Raw genomic sequence first — 19,059 nt, 5'->3', positions numbered from 1 at the left:
CCCCTTTAGATTGTTTTTTGAGAGAGAAAGAGATGTAAGAGGAAAGGATAGACAACTTAGTGGTGAAGCCGTAGAGGAATAGGACAGACAAGAGAGAGATATAGTCACTGTACATTCACATTGGCATCAGCTATGCAAACTGCATTACATCAGGTGCTATACATAACATTTGCATCAGCTATACATATTACAACAGTGTTGCTCCTATAGGCATTTTTAAGTTAACAACTTCTAAACCAATTCTATCTGTGATTCCCTCCATCCAAATGTGACCACTTTGTGCCCATTTTGGTTTACATTTTAGTAAATGAATGGATGTCCTAGCCTGCTGCTTTAGGCCACAGCCACTTGAGGTTCAGCCCAGTTTCTCTCCAGTAACTGTGTTTTAATCTAGCAAGATATTGTATTATTGATCTCGCAAGATGTATTAGGAGGTTGATGGCATTGCTTCTCCAAAATCAATAATGGACAATCTCACCTGGGCCATTGCTCCATTAACATGCATGTAATGTGCATATAAGAAGTGTCTGGTTCCATGACGAGTCTATGCTGCTTAGGACAATATCAATGTGTAAACTATATTTTAAGAACTTGATTGTTATTCCCTGCCAGAAGGAAGCAATAAGACCCTGTGCATGTTGCTTTAAGGATCTTCCATACACCGAATTTACAGAAACAGTTTTTACAGCTCTTGTGGAAAATGTGGCAATTATAAAAATATATATCTATTTTGGAACGTTTATAAGACAGCCTTTTCCAGAGTCATGCCAGGCCCGGTTCCAGAATCCTATAGCTGGGAGGGCTATGAGGAAACACAGGCAGACCATGGAAAACATCTACTGTTTTAGGCAATAGCATCTGCCTAATTTTGACAAATTTAGAAAGTCCCCTATTATTGTAATGTTGCAGTATAAGATCATTAGCCATGTCCTGATTTGTAAAGCAGGGAGGAGTATTTACAACAAGGCGTGGGTGCGGGCCACTTTGTGGTGGCGATAGGGGTTTTGCCTTATTTACAAGGCAGTGTTAAAAACTCTGCCTTGTAAATAAGGTGTCCTTTCACGCTATACTTAGTGTGAAAGGGCAGGGTAGTGGGTGTTGCGGTGGGCGTTCCACCGCAACACCCATTGATTTTGACGATGTGCCCTATTTCAAGAGTACCGTAAATAGGAGGCAGCACCAAAATTAGAACCAGGGAAAACCTGGTCTTAAAAAGGCGAAACAAGCAGAAATGCTTTATTTCTCCTCGTTTTTGCTGTTTCCATGTGACTGCATTGTGCAGCCCACACAGAAACAGCAAGGTGACACTTCCTGCACATAGACAATAAAAAGAAAATGACGTTTTGCAACTTCTATGTGTGCTGCATGGGGCTGAACACATAAAAGTTACAAAACGTAATTTAAAGATTGTTGATTCGTACAGAAAAAAGCTCAACCATTTGAACAGCACTGGATAACATATATAATTACAACAGGGACACCATTCAACCTAGAAGCAACACTTGAGTGCAAAATTCTGCAGGTTGTACAAAGATACTAAAGGGACCAATATTACAAAAGATGGGAACAATAAGCTTAATGAAGTTGTATTTTGAAATGCAGTTAAAAAATCCTTTAACTGCAATAGGTAAAAATAAGTGATTATGTACACCATTTCATAATGATACAAGAAGAAAATGGGTGACGTTAAATCAAAGTAGTCAAATGCATAAATAAAAGAAACATCATTCAATATTGCAACAACCATTAATTGCAAAATCCTGTAAATAAAATAGGGATACTAGAATAACAACAGAAAAAAGATAAAGATCTAAAATGCAATGAAAAATGGATACAAATATAATTCCTTTACCACAGCAAATAACTAATTCCTTTTATGTATACAATTTCATAAAAATATAAGAGAAATGTGAGTGACATGAAATCAATTAATCTATCCTGCAAGTAGGAATGAGGAATGTTACTGAAAGATAAGGCCTAGACCCCCTATCTAGGGCGAAGATGTTAAATAAAGATTAAGAATTGGATATGATAAGACACAATGAACGTCCTGCCTCCTGCCAAAGAAACCTATCTAAAGTGGAGAAATTAAATGGCCTTCCTTGAAGAAGCTGGTGTACAATTCAATTCATTAACTTTATCGAACATTTGAAACTGAGGCTTACCAAATATATGTACATTTGCATAAACAAGTGCACTTTCATCCTAACCAATGTACATTTGAACCAACAATGTAAAGTTGAACCTACAATTGTACAATCACACCAATATATTTATGTTTAGAGCAATGAATGCATGTTCATACAAACAAATGTACATTCGAACAATATCGACACCTCAAATTAACAGAATTCATCTTAATTTGTACCAAATGAACTGACCATAATATTGTAAGGGCATGGCCTTGACTAGGAAGACACAGAAAGATAACTCCTTAATGTGTGCTATGTGCTGCTGCTAATCACTGTCACTCACCTAACTCATAGAAAGGGTATTATGGCTACAGAGTATAACTCTTAAAAAAACAGAAGGCATTGAAATAAAAAATGCATAGACGTGATATAGAAAATACTTAACTCAGCTTTTCTGCCTCCGACTGGAGGTAAATACAGTGCCACAAACTGGGAAATAGTAACATCTTTTATTTTTATAGCACTTACAAAAGCTAAAAGTGTGATATTTACTGCAACATATACAACGCAGGTCATTTTTTTTTAATTTAACATATTTTTAGCAATGTACAGCAAGTTAGCTATTGCCGCGAAGTAGGAAGAACTAAACTAAAATACTATTAAGTTACATATCTTGTTGTTGTGTGCACATTTTCATTTACTTTTTTGGGAAAGGCAAATTATTTTCCAGTTTGTTTCTGTTATATCACAGTTTTGGCGTTTAAGTAGGTTGTGAGAGGTCCTTCGTCTTTTCGCCTATAGTGGGTGTGCAGCAGGAAATCCCTGCTGTTTATATGTGAAGTAAATCAACTTCTTTCATTCTTCTGATTTCATACCTGCATGTATTAAAACACAGGACCAACCCCTTGTGCCCAATATCAGAACCTGGTACCACACTTAAACAGTCAATCAATCAATCAGGTGCTTGTAAAGCGCAACTACTCGCCCGTGAGGGTCTCAAGGCTAAACAGACAACATTGGCTCCGTGGGACTCTTTTTATGTATATTCAACACAGCTCCCTCTCTCTCGGTCTACAGAATGTATTGCTCTGTTTATTCAGAAACATACATATAAATGTCAAAAAAAATCAATTTAAGTGCAGACGGCACAGTGCTCAAAAGGTGCAGTGGAGTGCAGTATTTACAATGATACATATATACACTGGGATGTCTCAGATTTTTGGTAAACAAGGAACATAATACCCTAAATGACAATGCATGAAACTCATATGCTTCCCATACACATTTCGTTGGAATCTTTCCAGTACTGATGCAGACATCGACTATGAATTGTTAATACCACAGCACACGAAGAATGTACTCTGCTTGGAGGTATGATTTTTAACTCATTCAGGGCAGTGCTTAATTTGAGCCATTGATTTCCGGTGTTCGGCACCGGCACTTAATTTTTAGCACCAGCACTTATGGCTGCTGCCATATGGGGGCGCCATTTGTGTAACAGATGTGCTGAACAACTGTTGTTTATTAAATCAATATACATTAAAAAAATGAATGCCTGCCACATAAGCCATTCTTATAGCTTTGGGGTCTTGGAGTCTGAATTGTCACACTGGTAGCAGTGTGATGGTTGGTAGCTGTGTTGGTGCTGCCATTGGTACCACTGGTAGAGGCAATGGGTGGTGGAAGCTGAGGTGGCCTCCTGACGAGAGCCCTGGCTCTTATACAAATTAAGCACTGTTCAGGGGATCCTCATTAGAACAGATTTGTCTGATATAATTGATAATAAGTCAGCCTCTCTCTACATTGTTTCCTTGGTAGTTGAAATGCCAGAAGGCGTGCTTTGTCCTGAGGAGACCCTTATAAATTGACTGGAGGGTCGAAACGTCGACAATAATTTTAGAAGGGATTGACTGTTCAATTAAAATGCTGACTGGAACTTCTGAATGTATTTTGGACTATTCCTTGTTTACCAAACATCCCAGGATATATATGTATCATTGTCAATTCTCCATTCCACTGGACCTTTTGAGCATTGCCCCGTCTGCACTTTAATTGATTTTGTTGACATTTATATGTGAATAAAAAGAGCAATACATTCTGTAAACCAGGAGAGAGAGCTGTGCTGAATATATATGAAAAGCCTCTCACGGAACTAATGTTGTGTGTTTAGATTTCACTCCTGCAGCAAGGCCCAGTCCTTCCTGCAAGTATGTGGGAAGAGAAAGACGATTGCAGGCGCCATGAATCATTACTAGTATATCAAGGCGGCTGTTCACTTGTAAATAGCCTTGGGGAGTCCAGGGGCTCTTCTGGGAGGGCCTGGCCCCCTCTTGAAATTGGTGCCTGGCCCATGTCCAGTTTCAGCCATTCATTCCTAGCTTGCGTGCATCAGCAATTCATATTCATTCCTTGGGTTGGGCGATATAGCCTGGTAAACACTGGTCTTAGCCGCTGGCAGCTGATAGTCGTTTTCCTTCCTGGGCATCGCTGTGGTCCCATCCTGGCAGCTGATTTGTTGGCATGCATTGCCCTGGGCTGTGCTGTCCTGGCATACATTGGCTGATGAGAAATCCTGGCTTGCCCGCGCATTCAGAATAGCCATGCTGCAAGAGAAAGAAGCTGGGTCAGCCATGGTAGCCAAACATGGTCTATAATATGTTTTTATGGTTTAGTCTGTGGTCTTTCTGCAGATTCCTAAAGAAAACCACTGCATACACTGCTTCTTGAAGCATCTGGCAAAACATTAAAGTAAACCTCTACAACAGTGATACTGCAGGGTCCCTAGTGCTGATCACTCAGACATGGGGTTAAGCATTGTCCTTTACTAATAGACTAAAAATCCTTTTATCATTTTGCAGTGTGTCTAAATTCTTACCATTTAACATGGAACCTACTTACAAAAGCTACATGGTTCGGAAAAATCACCCACACATGAGATGACTTGCCATTATGAGCAACTCTGCTTCAGTCCATGTTTGATGCTTTTTTCAAAATCTAGCCAACTTTATAAAAGGTCAGAAAATTGGAATTATCTTTTTTTTTTTTAAAAAAGGTTTACAAAAGCGAGTATGTGTCTGATTTAAAGTAGGACTGTATTCGAGGATCCATCAGGAAAGTGGTGGATCCCAAATTGGAGTCGCCAGAGATTAGACAACAATTAGGAGTTGCCTCCATTGTAGTAGACATGCTGCTGTGGGAGACACCACTATCTTTGCCATCAGGTCCACCACACTCTGAGATAGGGGGAGGAGGCCAACAACCAACTCCTGTATAAGAGGCAATGCAGTAGGGTAAAGAAAAGAGGCAGTCCTAATATGGTGGCAGCTCTCGGAAAAGGATCAATATTTCTTTCTGCACTTAAGTGGGATACAAGTGAGATTATGGGGATTTTATAGTAAAAAGGAGTAGGTGGTAAAGAGGGCACTGCAAATAGGTTCTGATATCCTGAAGAGATCCCTTTTTAGGTCTCACCTATGCAGCGCGCATGGGTTGCATAGGAGACCTTTAGTGATCGATTCTGTTTTGGCCCCAAAAACGTGCACGTGTTGCATTGCTTTCAATGGCAACACGTGCACGTTTGGCGATTCCCTTGCGGGAGCGAGCCTTGAAACCATATGGTTCCTGCTCGCTCCCACAAGGGAAACAGGCGCAGGCCCCATCTTCTCGCCCCTCCCCCTGCTGCCAGTACGAGGCGTGCGCCTCTCTTTTTTGGGTCCATTTCACAGGGCAGCAACTAAATGAAAGAAGGAAAGAGAGGTTGTGAACCGTTTCTTCAAGTCACGGTTTTCAGTAAGTGAGGAGCAAGACAGAAAGAGAGGGAATGATAGGAAGAGAGAGGGGGTGGGGGCAGCTGCCAGCACAGAAAAGAAAAGGACATTGTCCGTGTTTGCTCTGGGCAGTAAGGAAAAGACAGACTACTTTTCCTTCTCTGCCCGTCCCGAACATCCACGAAACTACGCAGAGCCTTTTCTGAATGGCTTTGCTATTTTTGCCATCCTGGGACACAGGTTTGAAAAGAAAAAGTAGGGGAATGGAATCTTTTTAATAAAAGAAGTAGGGGCACGCTGTGCCCTTCCGATCCCGCCCATTTCGACCACTGCTCAATACTCACCCAGACGAATGGTCAGACTTGCTCATCGCCTCTGCTCACACCTGCCCTTGAAATGCAAGCACAAGCCGCCTCCTGTGCTAGAAGAAGTCATTATCTCACCTACATATCACAAAGTGTATTAAACGTCCACTACGTATATGTGGGGTTCAGGATTATCATCCAAAGTCTCTCAATGGAGAAACATATTGATTCTTATTTCCTACATGTAAATGGTGACAGAGAATGAGTCATGAGGAAAATAGTGTATTACTTAGTTGTCAAAGCCTGCATGCAATCATAGCTGCAAGTTTAATTTGTGATCATTCACACCAAAGATTACTAAGGTAATGCAGAGTACATAATATATTTGGAGGAAAAATCAAACTGTAACTCAAAATATAAGAGTAGGCACTTTATGTATCTATTACCTAGTTGTGCACAAGCAGCGTCAGGAAATGCAACGGATCTGCTTATGTGATAATGCATGTGAGTGTTCTCACAAATCCTGTGCTCATTGAGTAAATGTGATAAGTAAAAGACATACAGTGCCCGAAACTTGGGATTACTCATATTATCAGGTATATCCATACCCTTAAACCATAAAATTAGCTTGGTAAGCATAAAGTATACCTCAATTCATTTCCAGTTAAATGAAAGTCGAGGTTTATCTTATTGTATGCTTAGTAAGTGTATCAGTGTGTGAAGCAAAAATAGCAGGATGTAAAATAACAGTGCCCGAAAAAGCATTGTACTATTATTACTTCTCTGTCTGCCAAAATGTGAATAAGACATAATAACTGGAGTGCAAATAAGTCAAGAGACTGTTTTCTGTCTGATTTGCTTCTATTCTCTTTTTTCTTAAATGTGTGCCTCTGTGTTTTGAGGTACAATTGTGAACTCTAATAAGAACTTTATTAGAAAACAAGCTAATCTGTAGAATCCTCTCTAATTCTTGAAATAGTAACCCGCCCACGTGTTAATCCAACACTGACTTGATTTCTAAGCATTTGTAAACCCTCATAGATGTATGTACCTTAATTTAAATTCAACAATTGTACCAGGAACTCAACTAACATTGGAACTCATTACTTTTCCTAGGTGAATCCCGATTCTAGTGCCAATAAGAGTCCTTGCCCAAATCGGGATTTTGAATTTTATGGTAACTTCACATTATCAAATCTTCACCAGACTCACTATCCAATGTCCTCGATGATACTGTGCAAAGCCAATATTTTGCAGTCGATATTGTAGTCAGTTGATATTTTTGTAATTGATATTTTGACCTGCAAGCCCCTGAAAATATCTGGGAAATTTGTTGGAGGAAGAATAGTTGGAAATACACTTTAATCGGTTGTCCAAAGTTTGATGCCTGTGGGACATGGAATATGTAGGTAATATTGCATTGGTTAATACCACACCCTTAAGTATTAGTATTTATTCCATGTGATGCGATTGTGATGTACATGAAATTCTCAGATACATTTTTGTGCTACCTTAACACGTGTGAAAGGCAGCACTAAAAACCTTTCTGCTTTCGATCATTTAGGTGACCAATGCCAAGAGACCTCTCAAGATAGTATTCTTAATCATTCATGTTGCTAGAAATACACTCTTATGATGCTGATGCAGTGTGTCACCCTTCTAAAGTATCAGACATACTCCTCAATCAATAAACTGCTTGAAATTGTAGAAGAGTTAGGCTCACTGTCTTTGACGAGTTTCCAAAATGATGGTATGGTACTTGAGGAAGTTACATTTTGAAAGGAACAATCACATCAATTTATATTTCGAAATTATAATACGCCCAGGCCTGCCACTGCTTTAAATGCAGATCTAAACCTGTGACATTTATGCTTTCTTAATTTTAAGACGAAGGGTGTGAAATTTGTTTTGAAATGATAGGACACATTTGCATATTATTCTGTGGCACTCATGGCGAGGAACTCATTGTTGTAAAGCCACTTGTGTTAGTGTAATTCAAAGAAAACAGATCCTCTGCTCCCTGTAGTTGAGTGCCAAGATTGAAGTGCCATACAAACTCGCACATTTTTCAGCTCACACGCTACTTCATGGAAGCTGGATAATGCCCATTGATGCCTCAAGAGCTGTGCTAAAGTGGTGACACGGCATGCAACACAGAAAGATGTAAGGCCACTTAGCTCTCAGGCAGTTAAAACCCCCATTAAACGTAAATATCGGGCTGCTTGTTGGCATTGATCAAAAGATTTTTTTCTGAAACAGGTTCTAAACAGAATTATGCACCTAATTTTTTAGGTATTTGTTAGTCGAGTTTTAAAGCATATATTTTAAAACGTCTTCGAGAACTGCTGCGTCATGGAAAGAGAAAGTTGAAACAAGCATTGGCATAGCCAATAGGTCTCGCCTTTGGGACCTTATAAGTGTTTAGTTATCCAGCACAATATCCTTGGTGCAAAAACATCAACTGTTGCAAGGCTAAACACTTATAAGGTTCCAAAGGCAAGACCTATTGGCTATGCCAATGCTTGTTTATTCTGTAGAAACCCAAGACTACAAGAGAGCTGTAATGACTAGACTGTCTAGCCTCCAAAGACCCTTGCCATCCAGGATTTGCCACACCTCTTTGTACAGATTGGGATTTGATCATCGCCAGCTATAAATTGGAAACCAGGGACTTTAATTGGACACTCTCGGTGAGGGATGGAAAGTTTTGTCTTTGCGACCTCCTTCTCCCAGCAACCACCACTGCTGCCTACAAGCCCTCCTACAAATCACGCATATCCCACAGACGACAACCATGGCTGCAGTCTTTCTGTATGTGGAGAAGAAGTATAAGTAACATGAGGACACATCTCTTGTTTAGCAGGCCACAAAAATCCTGAATCAGGGTGTCATATAGTTTAAATTATATGTTTTTAAATTGCCTACTATGTTGTGTGTTTGGATCAGTTGCTCATTTAGGCTTTTGACCAAATAAGTCATTATTTTTTTGCAATAGCTATTGCATTTATTTTCCTTCTTGTGCAACAATGTAAAATACATTTATTGTGTGTTTTGTTATAATGCTGTTAGATCATACATTCGTTTGATTAATTGATGCCATGGAAAAACTAAAAGAGCATTAGACATTCACATGAGAGTGCCAGGGAATTCCTGCGTTATTTCAGACATTTAATTATAAATAAATGACCTACAGAGTATATCATGGATTGTCACAAGAAAGAGAAATCAGGTATTCGACAACATTACAGACAGCAGAGCAGCACGGCTCTGACTTGAGCCACACCAAGGCATCTGGGCTGTTGCTTCCAGTAGAGACCTAACTTAGCCTTGTCTCACAGGCAGCTTAGAAGCTTGGCAAATAAAGGAAGTTCAGGTACGAATGTGTGTTGACTCAGTTGAAATACTAGCCCTTACTATGGCAAAACTGTTGATACTTGAAGGCTAGACATGTAGGGGGTCTTCGAATATTTCCTGTATAAAATATTCTCTTCTTTCATAATATTTATAATGCCTACTTACACTCTTGCTGTGGCTTAACTGGTTTCTGTAATTACAATTTTTCATTATTCTACATTAAAAAATGGCTTAAAATAAAACCATTAAAATAACGGTGTGGATTTCTTGTGTGGACTGTGGTGTAAGATTGCCAGAACGCACAACAATCTATCATATATGCCTGACATTCCCTGGCAGGTTTTATAAAGCCAATAAGCATTAATTCCAAGTTGGGAGTCCTTGGCTCATAACTTGTCTATTCCTCCAGCTCAGAATTGTTAGTTGGTCCATACCTAAGGTAGCGAAGGATCTTCTGAGTTTTGCTTACAGAAAGTTCTTGAAATGTTCATAAGTGATGATGAAAGTGGCAAAGAGGTAGGGAGCCCAATGTTGCATTGTACTATACTACCCCGCCCCAACTAGGAAGAGAGTAGGATGGGCAGTTTTGGAAAAAACATTTTCTCAATTACAGCAGCAACATCTTAGGCCATTCTTTGAAGGTACAAACACCAGATGATGACAAACATCAACCCCTTCCTGGATCTGATCCTGTGGGATGATCAAGAACAAATTAAATCTCATCCTCTGGGCGGATGAGAGAGTGCTGTGCATGGACATTGTTGAACCAGGACCTCGCTGCAGGATGACCCCCATGTTTTTTGCGTCCAGCCCTCATGTATTGCTGAATTAGTTGTTGTTAGGTTTTAGGAATCTGTACACTTTATCTCTGCAAACCAGTGCTGAAGTGCTTGATCTCTCTCCTTTAAACATGGTAAAATTAGCTTGTACTCAATTGGCACATTTAAGTTACTTGTAAGTCCTTAGTAGAGTGGTACAACATGTACCCAGGACCTGTAAATTAAATTCTACTAGTGGCCCTGAAGCACTTATCTAGAACAACCACTTTAGTGACCCTTTAAAAACATGTCTCAGGCCTCTCATTGCAGCCTGTGTGCGCAGTTTGAAACTGTCATTTCGACCTGGCAAAATGAATCGTCTACCAGGACTAAACCTTCAATTGTATTATATGTGTCACCCATAGGATAGGCTCTAAAGAGCCAATAGGGCAGGGTACATTGTATTCTAAAATGTTTGACATGTACTTTTTACATGTCCTAGTAGTAAAAAACTCTCAAATTCATTTTTCACTATTGCAAGGCCAACATCTCCCATAAAATAACATTGGGTTACCTTAGGACACTTAGTAAGTGATAACTTTTGTGTGGCAGCTGGTAAATGTCATGTTTGGTGTCAGAGGAATTGTCATTTAACACCCTCTTTAAGGGTAAAATCTGATTTTAAATCACAATTATTAAAATGCTACTTTTCTAAAGAAAATCACCAAAGGGGATAGGCCCAAATTGGACAGTGGACAGGTAGGGCCATTTTAAATTACAAACACAAAAAAGCACCTGGCCCCATTCTGCTTTATGCTCATCAATCTTACGAGCTACAACCAGACAACTACTATATCTGTTTGCATGGATCATTTATTGCTCCACTTTTATTCAAATTGTTTTCTCAGGAAAAAATGTTTTTAAAAAATTCAATGTACCGAAAGGAAAATGCTTCAATTAACATTTCTCATCAACCATCCAATATATTCATAACAACACAAATTACATTAATACAGACAATAATTCACAACCTCCACTCACACATTTCATTCATGAACATCTTCCACCCTACAACTAAAGCTAACACATCCAATGTCATCCACTCACTCCATCACACAAAGGGAAATAATCTTCAATGCAACTGGGAAATAAAATTCATCACCATTCCTCTCAGAATGCACAAATTAATTAGTTTTTTTTAATCCTCCATGGAAAACTTGCCAACGCAGTTCGAGACCCGGGCAGTAGTTTTGAATAGTTGCTTAGCCAATAAGTGCTTTTTTCACTTTTCGCAGGGTCCGAGTGTGCGCGGTAACGCATAGGCGCTGGCCGGACGGTGCAGCTGCTCACAGTCAAGGTAATCCTATATTTAGTTGCCTCTGACATTGTTGGTCGCCAGTTTAAGATAAGCCTTGAATACTTATTGGAATTATTTCTGGCATTAAAGGTGCGGCCGTGTTCCCGGTGCAGAGCGTGCCTTTCACGTACAGCTGTCAAAAGTCCTTTCCTTCCAAAGAATTTTGGACTCAGACATTAAAGCCGGTTCCCAGGTAACCATTAAAAAAAAAAATATATATTCCTTTATATACCCCAGTTGTAGTGGCTCGAAAGAGATGGGGTTTCTGATATGGAGTTTCTGAATTATTTACCTATGGAAAACGTTCATATCCACTAAGAGGCAGCCCTGAGGAGATTCCCGGTAGCTTTTGCCTGGGTCTCCAAACACGATTGTGTTGGCAAAACATATTCTCCCTAAATGGGAGAAAAGCTTTTATTGGGTTAGGCCTACAAAAGACCATCAAAAGCAGATAACGGCCCCCATTTCAAGGTTCACACTTACACCTGTACCTCAAATTGCTAGGTGCCCACCATTCAAAGATAATCCATGTTGGCCACAAGGCAAGGACTCTGAACAAAATGATTTGCATCTGCCTTGACCAGAACAGAGACTTAGAAATAGCTATACACCACCGATACCTCAGGACATATCGAAACACCCGCACTGCGCAATGAACTTTACTCTTGATATACTGATGTGTGGATGGCCCATCACTGACACCATACCCACAGCCGGTACCTGGATACACCCCCCAGTTATTTGGATCCACTGTCCAGGCAAAAGAGAAGCTAAACAATGAAGCAACCTGCTGGAAGAGGCGTGGGAGGACTACAACCTCCAACCAGGAGACTGGGCACCAGTACGAAACCATAGTTAGGAGAAACATTCTCGATGACAGTTCAGAAAGGACTGTGTTAGGTCATTAAAACAAAAAGGAACAATGGTCACCGTCAAATGAAAGTATGAGAGTATCATATACAATGGAGTATCCTTCAAAAAGTGGGAAGCGAAGGGTTCACCTAAAATATCAGATGGGGACGAACTCTCTCGCCTCTAGAAGAAGAACTAGACATCGAGCACCAAGTAACAACCTATAGCTGAGGTTACCTGTGGGTCAGCAACGAGCCAGCCAACCAGTACGGACCCGGGCAGGTGACAAGAAGAGGTTCCAGCAGGGAGTAAAGCAGGTCAATACTATCTTCAGCCCACCTCAGCCAACACAGCGCCTTAAAGACTATTTTTTGCAGTATAACAGATGAACTCTCAAGGCTTACATTGTTACTACATTTACTTACGATTAGAGCTCTTAGTCAAACTATTGGTGGAGAGGAATTTATATGTCGCGTATCCAAACATAAACAAAGGGCCCAGAGGCACTCGTGCATCAGTTGGCCAGCACCCTTAAAACTACGTGTCCATGTCGTCTGTCCGCCCTACTGTCACCTTTACAAGGAGACAGAGGACGGGCACTGTAGGCTACATTGGAGGAGTCCTAACAAGAACAGCGGGACTGCTCTTTGATTAATACAGGGCTTTCCAAGTCAAAATGGCGGCGAATCACGAGGAAGGCTTGAGGCAGAGAGGGGCAGCGCAGAAAAAGATGCTCCGAAGGACCGTAAAGTAGAAAGAGAGGACAGGTGTTTACAATAAAAAAAAAAAGAGTTCATCCTCAAGAACTTTAAAAAAAATAGGACATATGAGACATGGAAAGGAAATTATAATTTATTGTGCAAACTATGACATCATATTTGCCTTTGTTCTCACTGACTGAATTGCCGTAGACGTTGTTGCACGCAGTGAAAATGCTATCCTCTGCTTCCTTAAAACACTGCAACATTTTCACAATGGGAAATATAATTATATTTAAAATTCTCCTCTTGCATTAGGTTCCTCAATTCAAGGATGAAAGTGACTCACTTTGTAATGTTTGAACTCCTAAAACATTCACTGATACCAGTAAGGAAAGTTTTGAAACATGCTGTTGGGAAATAGTCACGTTCTCTTGGACAAGACCTGACTTTTGGAAACATGACTTAACAGAACGGTGTAATGAAATGTCATGGAATGTAACAATAGTTGAGAAATATATTTCTGTAACTTACGTTGGCATTTCACTGATCTGTCCTGCAAGAAAATAAATAATTAAATTAAGTCGAGTACTTGATTAAAGGTAATTGAGATTGTGAAATGCGTCAAATGTAAATAAAGAATCAAATTCATAAACATTGGCAAAAACTTTGAACTTTCATAATGAGTAAGTAAACATACGTGCATGAGCTCCGACTTTTGGTTAATTCGGAAGGATTTCCTTTGCCAGCTTATTTACACAAACCTAATTTAGGCTTTGTGTGAATGGCATAAAAAATTGAAAAATAATTACTATATTTATGCAGCACACACTACCTTTTGTCTCTTCTCTAGGCACTGATAACAGCGGAGAATTATTACCCAACTCAATGGTACTCATTCGATCGACCCCAGAAGAATGAAAGGCTGAGTGGGCCCACTGGGATTCAAACCCTGAATTTCAGACTACACACAGATTTCCACAGCATATGCATTAGTCCAATGAGCTGTTTTACCTGTTCAGATAACAGCAACAAATATCTACTTATGTAAGTCCACAAATGTGTATTGTACACATTGGATAATAACCGAATAGTTAAGAAATCTAGAAAGTGGATTTTTTTTATTTTCATTCATAGGTTGGAAAGTAGACCACTCGAGAATTTTCACCTAACTGGGGTATTTCAATCCTTTTCAAACAAAGTTTTCCATGTCTACACAGGTGTAAATTTAAAATACTAGTGCAAGCTTTTTCGAAACTTTGGTGAGTGCCTTCAAACATCAGTAAGTTATGGAAGCTCAAAAATGTGCTTCATATGTCCCAGACAACACCTCTACCATTTCATTTTTTCTTGCTTACACCCCTTCAAAAAAAAAAACCATCCACATGTGTATCTATCTCTTGCTTGAACAATGTAGGCAATTCGTCCCTAAATTAACATTGTGTCATTTATATTTTCCATTCTGCGTTTGGAAGTCAGCCATTTCAGGCTTTGTGAATTGTAAACCATGACTTTTCTGGAGTAAAGAAGCCCTATGATTCACAACATATGTCAGAATTCACCCCAGAAACAGCGGCATCATTTGAAAAACATCACACATGTGAGTACAGTGAAAAGTCTGGGGGTGATCATCTCGGAAGACCTTTCAATGAGACCGCAAATCAACTCTGTCACCTCAGCCTGTTTTTTCCATCTCAGGCGGATTCGCAAAATCAGCAGGTTTCTCACCAGAGAAGCCCTGACTCAAGTCATCATTGCACTTATCACCTCTAGGCTCGACTATGCCAACATGCTGTATGCGGGGATTCCGGCTTGCCACCTCCACCGACTGCAGCTGGTGCAGAATCAGGCTGCTCGCCTGATCTTCCGCCAGCCTAAACATCAGCACGTCACTCCCCTCCTCCGTAGTTTGCATTGGCTTCCTGTCTCCAAACGCTGCACCTTCAAGCTGGCATGCTCAGCCTTCAAGGCCCTTTCGGACACAGCCCCCGCGTTCATTTCCTCGATCTTGACTCGTCATATTCCCACTAGAGCTCTCCGCTCAGCATCTCTCAACTTCCTTGTGGTCCCCAAATTTAAACGGAAAAAGCATGGTGGTTTGAGCTTCTCGGTTCTGGCCCCCTCTACTTGGAACTCCTTGCCACCCTCACTTCGTCTATGCCCCACCTATGACAGTTTCCGCGGACTACTTAAAACCCTGCTCTTCCAATCCGCTTACCAATAACTCCCTCGCCCTGGGTTGCTGTATTTGTCAATGAGCGCCATGAAACCGCTGGTGAAAGTGCGCTATATAAATATTTTTAACGTAACGTAACGTAACGTAACACTAGTGTTCTTATTTCCTTGACGACTGTTGCTTCTTCTTGGCGCCTAAGATGGGTGTGCCTCTTCCATCCCACTTTCTCTGGACCTTATTGGCTCTTCCCCAAGGCTCTGACACCACTTGTAGGAAATATGTGGTTTTATGGATAAGGAACCATGGGACATATTATCAAGAAAAAGGTGTTAACATTATCGCCGTAAAGTGGCGATAATGGGCTTGATAATACGCCCTTGTGAATTCCCATAGTAGCCCGTGTTCTGGTGTGAACATGGGCTTCTATGGGCATTCTCTACGGTGTATTATCAAGCCCATTATCGCCGCTTTAGCTGCAGTTTTCTGCCGCTAAGGCGGCGATAATATTAACGCCGTGCTTGATAATATGCCCTCAACTTTGGACCCTAGGTGCCTGGGTTTTAATCCTGAGTTTGGCACTCGACTCAAACACTTGTGACTCTGGGCAAACGCATGTCGCTTAATTTCTCTGTGCCTAATAATTGTACATATAAAGGGCTCGATTCACAAAGCAAATCGTAAAAGTACATGCAAAGACTTACATCTCTGCCTAGACATACTTTTATGTATGAAATTTACAATCATTCCCACTAAGGCGCCTGGAAAGTTGTTCGTGGTCCCAGTTTCCAGGCACACTACTTGGAATGTCATGTGACATATCCCAAGGGCACTTCTCCCCAGGCGCGGAAATATAACCTAGATACATATATAACTGCATTCTTGCTTTCCAGCTCGGCTTGTGATATATACGGGGTAAAGTACCCCATGCCCTACTTTATTAAGAATATTGCAAGTCACGGAGGAGTTCCATGACCATATAGAGGAACAAGGCTAAAGTCATTACATTTGAGTTCCGACATCATTGCTTTATAATAGGTGACTGTGTGGGTCACAAGTCCCGTATTATAAAGAAAGTAGAGACAGGTTTTTATATGGGGATTGCAGAATGCCGTATATTATACACATGTACATGTGCAGACGGAGGGTCTATGCCGTTACGTTTTTGAAAAAATATGATGCTTTACGTGGGCCAGCAACAACTAAAAAACCTGTCAAGCCCAGGGCAGCAATGAGAAATAAAGACCCGACCAACTCAACAATGTCGGACATGAGATCTGGGGGAGGTAGCGAATCCAACTCCGAGGGCTTAATTTATGAGAAATTACGCATCGCTGCGTGAAAGCAGCGATGCGTCACTTCTCAGTGCGCACTCCTTGCAACATACCTGATGCGTCATATTTAATGTATGATGCATCATGTCGCAAGGAGTTACAGATACGTCAGTATTTCTGACGTATCTGTAAGCACAAAAGTTACGCATTGCTGGAGTGTGTCACAAAAGTGACGCAACTCCAGCAATGCGTCCTTTCACATGGGGAAAGCCCCATGTGAAAGGGCTTGCGTCAGTCTTACGCCTGCTGTGAGGCAGACGCAAGATTTTGACGCAACAGCGTCCTAAAAGTAACGCAGTGAAATCTCATAGATTTCACTGCGTCACTATTACGAGGCTTTTTGTGGGGGAACGCCCCCTCTGCATACATTATACCTGGCGCAGGTATAATGTAGCGCTGGGGTTTACAAAGTGACGCATCTGCTTAGATGCGTCACTTTGTAAATAGTGCGCAACAGGAGGCATGTTTTACGCCACCGATGCATCACAGAAAGTGACGCCTCGGAAGCGCAAAACTGACGCAAGGTCTCATAAATGAGGCCCCCAGTTTCGAGGAGCAGATGCGCAGGGCCAGCAGGCAAAGCCCTCTCCCGGTGATGAAATTGTTTTTTTATGCCACGAGAGAATGCACTGATTGAGACCTCGCGTGCAAAAGAATTACAACGAAAGCACTCAAATTACGCAGGTAGAGGTACAGTGCAAGGAAGAAGGGTGCAATACAAAAAGAAGGGCAGAGGCCAATGGCCAGCCAAGACCTAACTACACTGGGGGATTCTAACCGTATCATCGTCAACCTGACCCCTCTTCAGCTTTCCAATGATGAAGAAAACATTCTCAAATTAGGCCTTTCCTTTGCACCCCATATCAATATGGATTATGCAGCAACAAGAATAGATCTGTATAAAGCGGTCAGGAAAGTAAAGCGGCGCAAATTTCACCTACTAAAATCTAACACCAACGCAAAATCAAAAATTGTGGAACAAAGCTTGTTTAAACCAATAAACATGGGGCCATATTTAGCAAGTATTTGTGTTGCAGTTTTGATGCATTCCCAGATTTACCATCTCTGCCAGCCCTGGGAGTGCCCCGATATGCTACGCCTTCTCAGGGGAGGCATAAGAAGGAGAAGTGTCTCTATTTCTCCTCGTTTTTTCCTCTTTCTATGTGTGCTGCATTTAACATTCCTGTTTGTCCTGTTATATTCTCACACGCCATCCTCACCAGTCCCAGAAGCATGTACTGAATGTTTCGTTTTTCAAGGTTATTTCTTAAGATTCCTTGATAGTGTATGGGCGACTTCTCTGACAGTTTCCCAACCTGAGCCACCCAGGGACCTTGTATGCAGGTGTGTACTTTATTTAATTTTTTGTCGATGTCAATAAGTTACAGTGGTCGTCTGTCTGCAGCGAGGAATGAAAACAGCAGACTCCAGCCACAACTCTCTGCTTTAAGCGCGCCTCCTGCAAATGTTACCAGGAGAGGATGTGGCTTAGGGCCTGAGCTGTCCACTTTGTAACTAGAGAACAATGTTCAAATCTCTGTGACCGCTCAGCATCCTGTGATTCTGGGCAAATCAGTTACTCTCGGTCTCCCCATGCCTAAAAAAACATGCATGTGTCCTTGTGTAATGTAAACGGTGCTCCTGTAAAGCACTAAAATACTTTCAAGCAGACTTCCCGCTGTATAAAAGTGCAAAATAAACAAAAAAAAAGCTTGCCTGTCTGTAGAATCCTAGTATTAAGATGAGCTTTACGGAATGCCTCCCCACTCGTCCTCGCTCTACGTTAACACCACCCGGACATTATGCATTCTACATTGCACGGTGTGTTAGTCAATCAAAAAGCATTAGGTTGCCCCATGCAAATATGAAAATACTTTTAACTGCAGATGTTGCCCATAGCAACATTTTGGTCCCACTCTTCTTTTCTGCTTATTATAGATATTTTTTCTCCCTTCTCTCATTTCGTTATATTATTTTTTTCCTCCTGTCCCCACTAGCTGGTCATAATCATTATTTAAATCTTCCCAGTTGAATGTGGCAAACCCAGGAAGGAAAGCATGTGATGGGCTGAGACACCACACTCAGCCCAGCGTGAGTTAGTTTGGTTTTATACTGATGAAGATGAGTGCAACAAGGGTGTTGGATGAAAAGAGTGGCTACTGGATAGTAGGATTGCTTCCGCTGGCCGCTGGACAGACAGGTCTCACATTTTGATGTGAGTTGGGACTGAGCTCCCACACTGCCTAACTGAGCGCTTCCGGAGGCTCCTGTTTCCACTCAGTATGTTTTTGCTCCCCTACCCCCTAACATAACTCGGAAACAAGGCAAC

General features: G+C 41.1%; 1 protein-coding gene across 2 annotated transcripts in view; it reads right to left on the bottom strand.

Moving 5' to 3' along the window:
* Nucleotides 1-2,577: 2,577 nt before the first annotated feature.
* Nucleotides 2,578-19,059, bottom strand: part of LOC144752026 (uncharacterized) — a 149,723-nt gene continuing 133,241 nt past the window's right edge. Inside the window, exons 7-8 of one of the 2 annotated variants that reach the window (XM_078639982.1) lie at nt 13,758-13,779; nt 2,578-4,735 (exon numbers count right to left, since the gene is read on the bottom strand). In XM_078639982.1, the coding sequence (XP_078496108.1) occupies nt 4,507-4,735; nt 13,758-13,779 (251 nt within the window). In that variant the 3' untranslated portion in view covers nt 2,578-4,506. The remainder of the gene's footprint in view (nt 4,736-13,757; nt 13,780-19,059) is intronic. The other variant, XM_078639984.1, reaches the window with a different exon arrangement.

Source organism: Lissotriton helveticus, chromosome 4_2, assembly GCF_964261635.1.
Source record: "Lissotriton helveticus chromosome 4_2, aLisHel1.1, whole genome shotgun sequence".
Taxonomy (NCBI): Eukaryota; Metazoa; Chordata; class Amphibia; order Caudata; family Salamandridae; genus Lissotriton; species Lissotriton helveticus.
The sequence above is the reverse complement of the archived record's forward strand: the minus strand, read 5'-3'. Positions and strand labels throughout refer to the sequence as shown.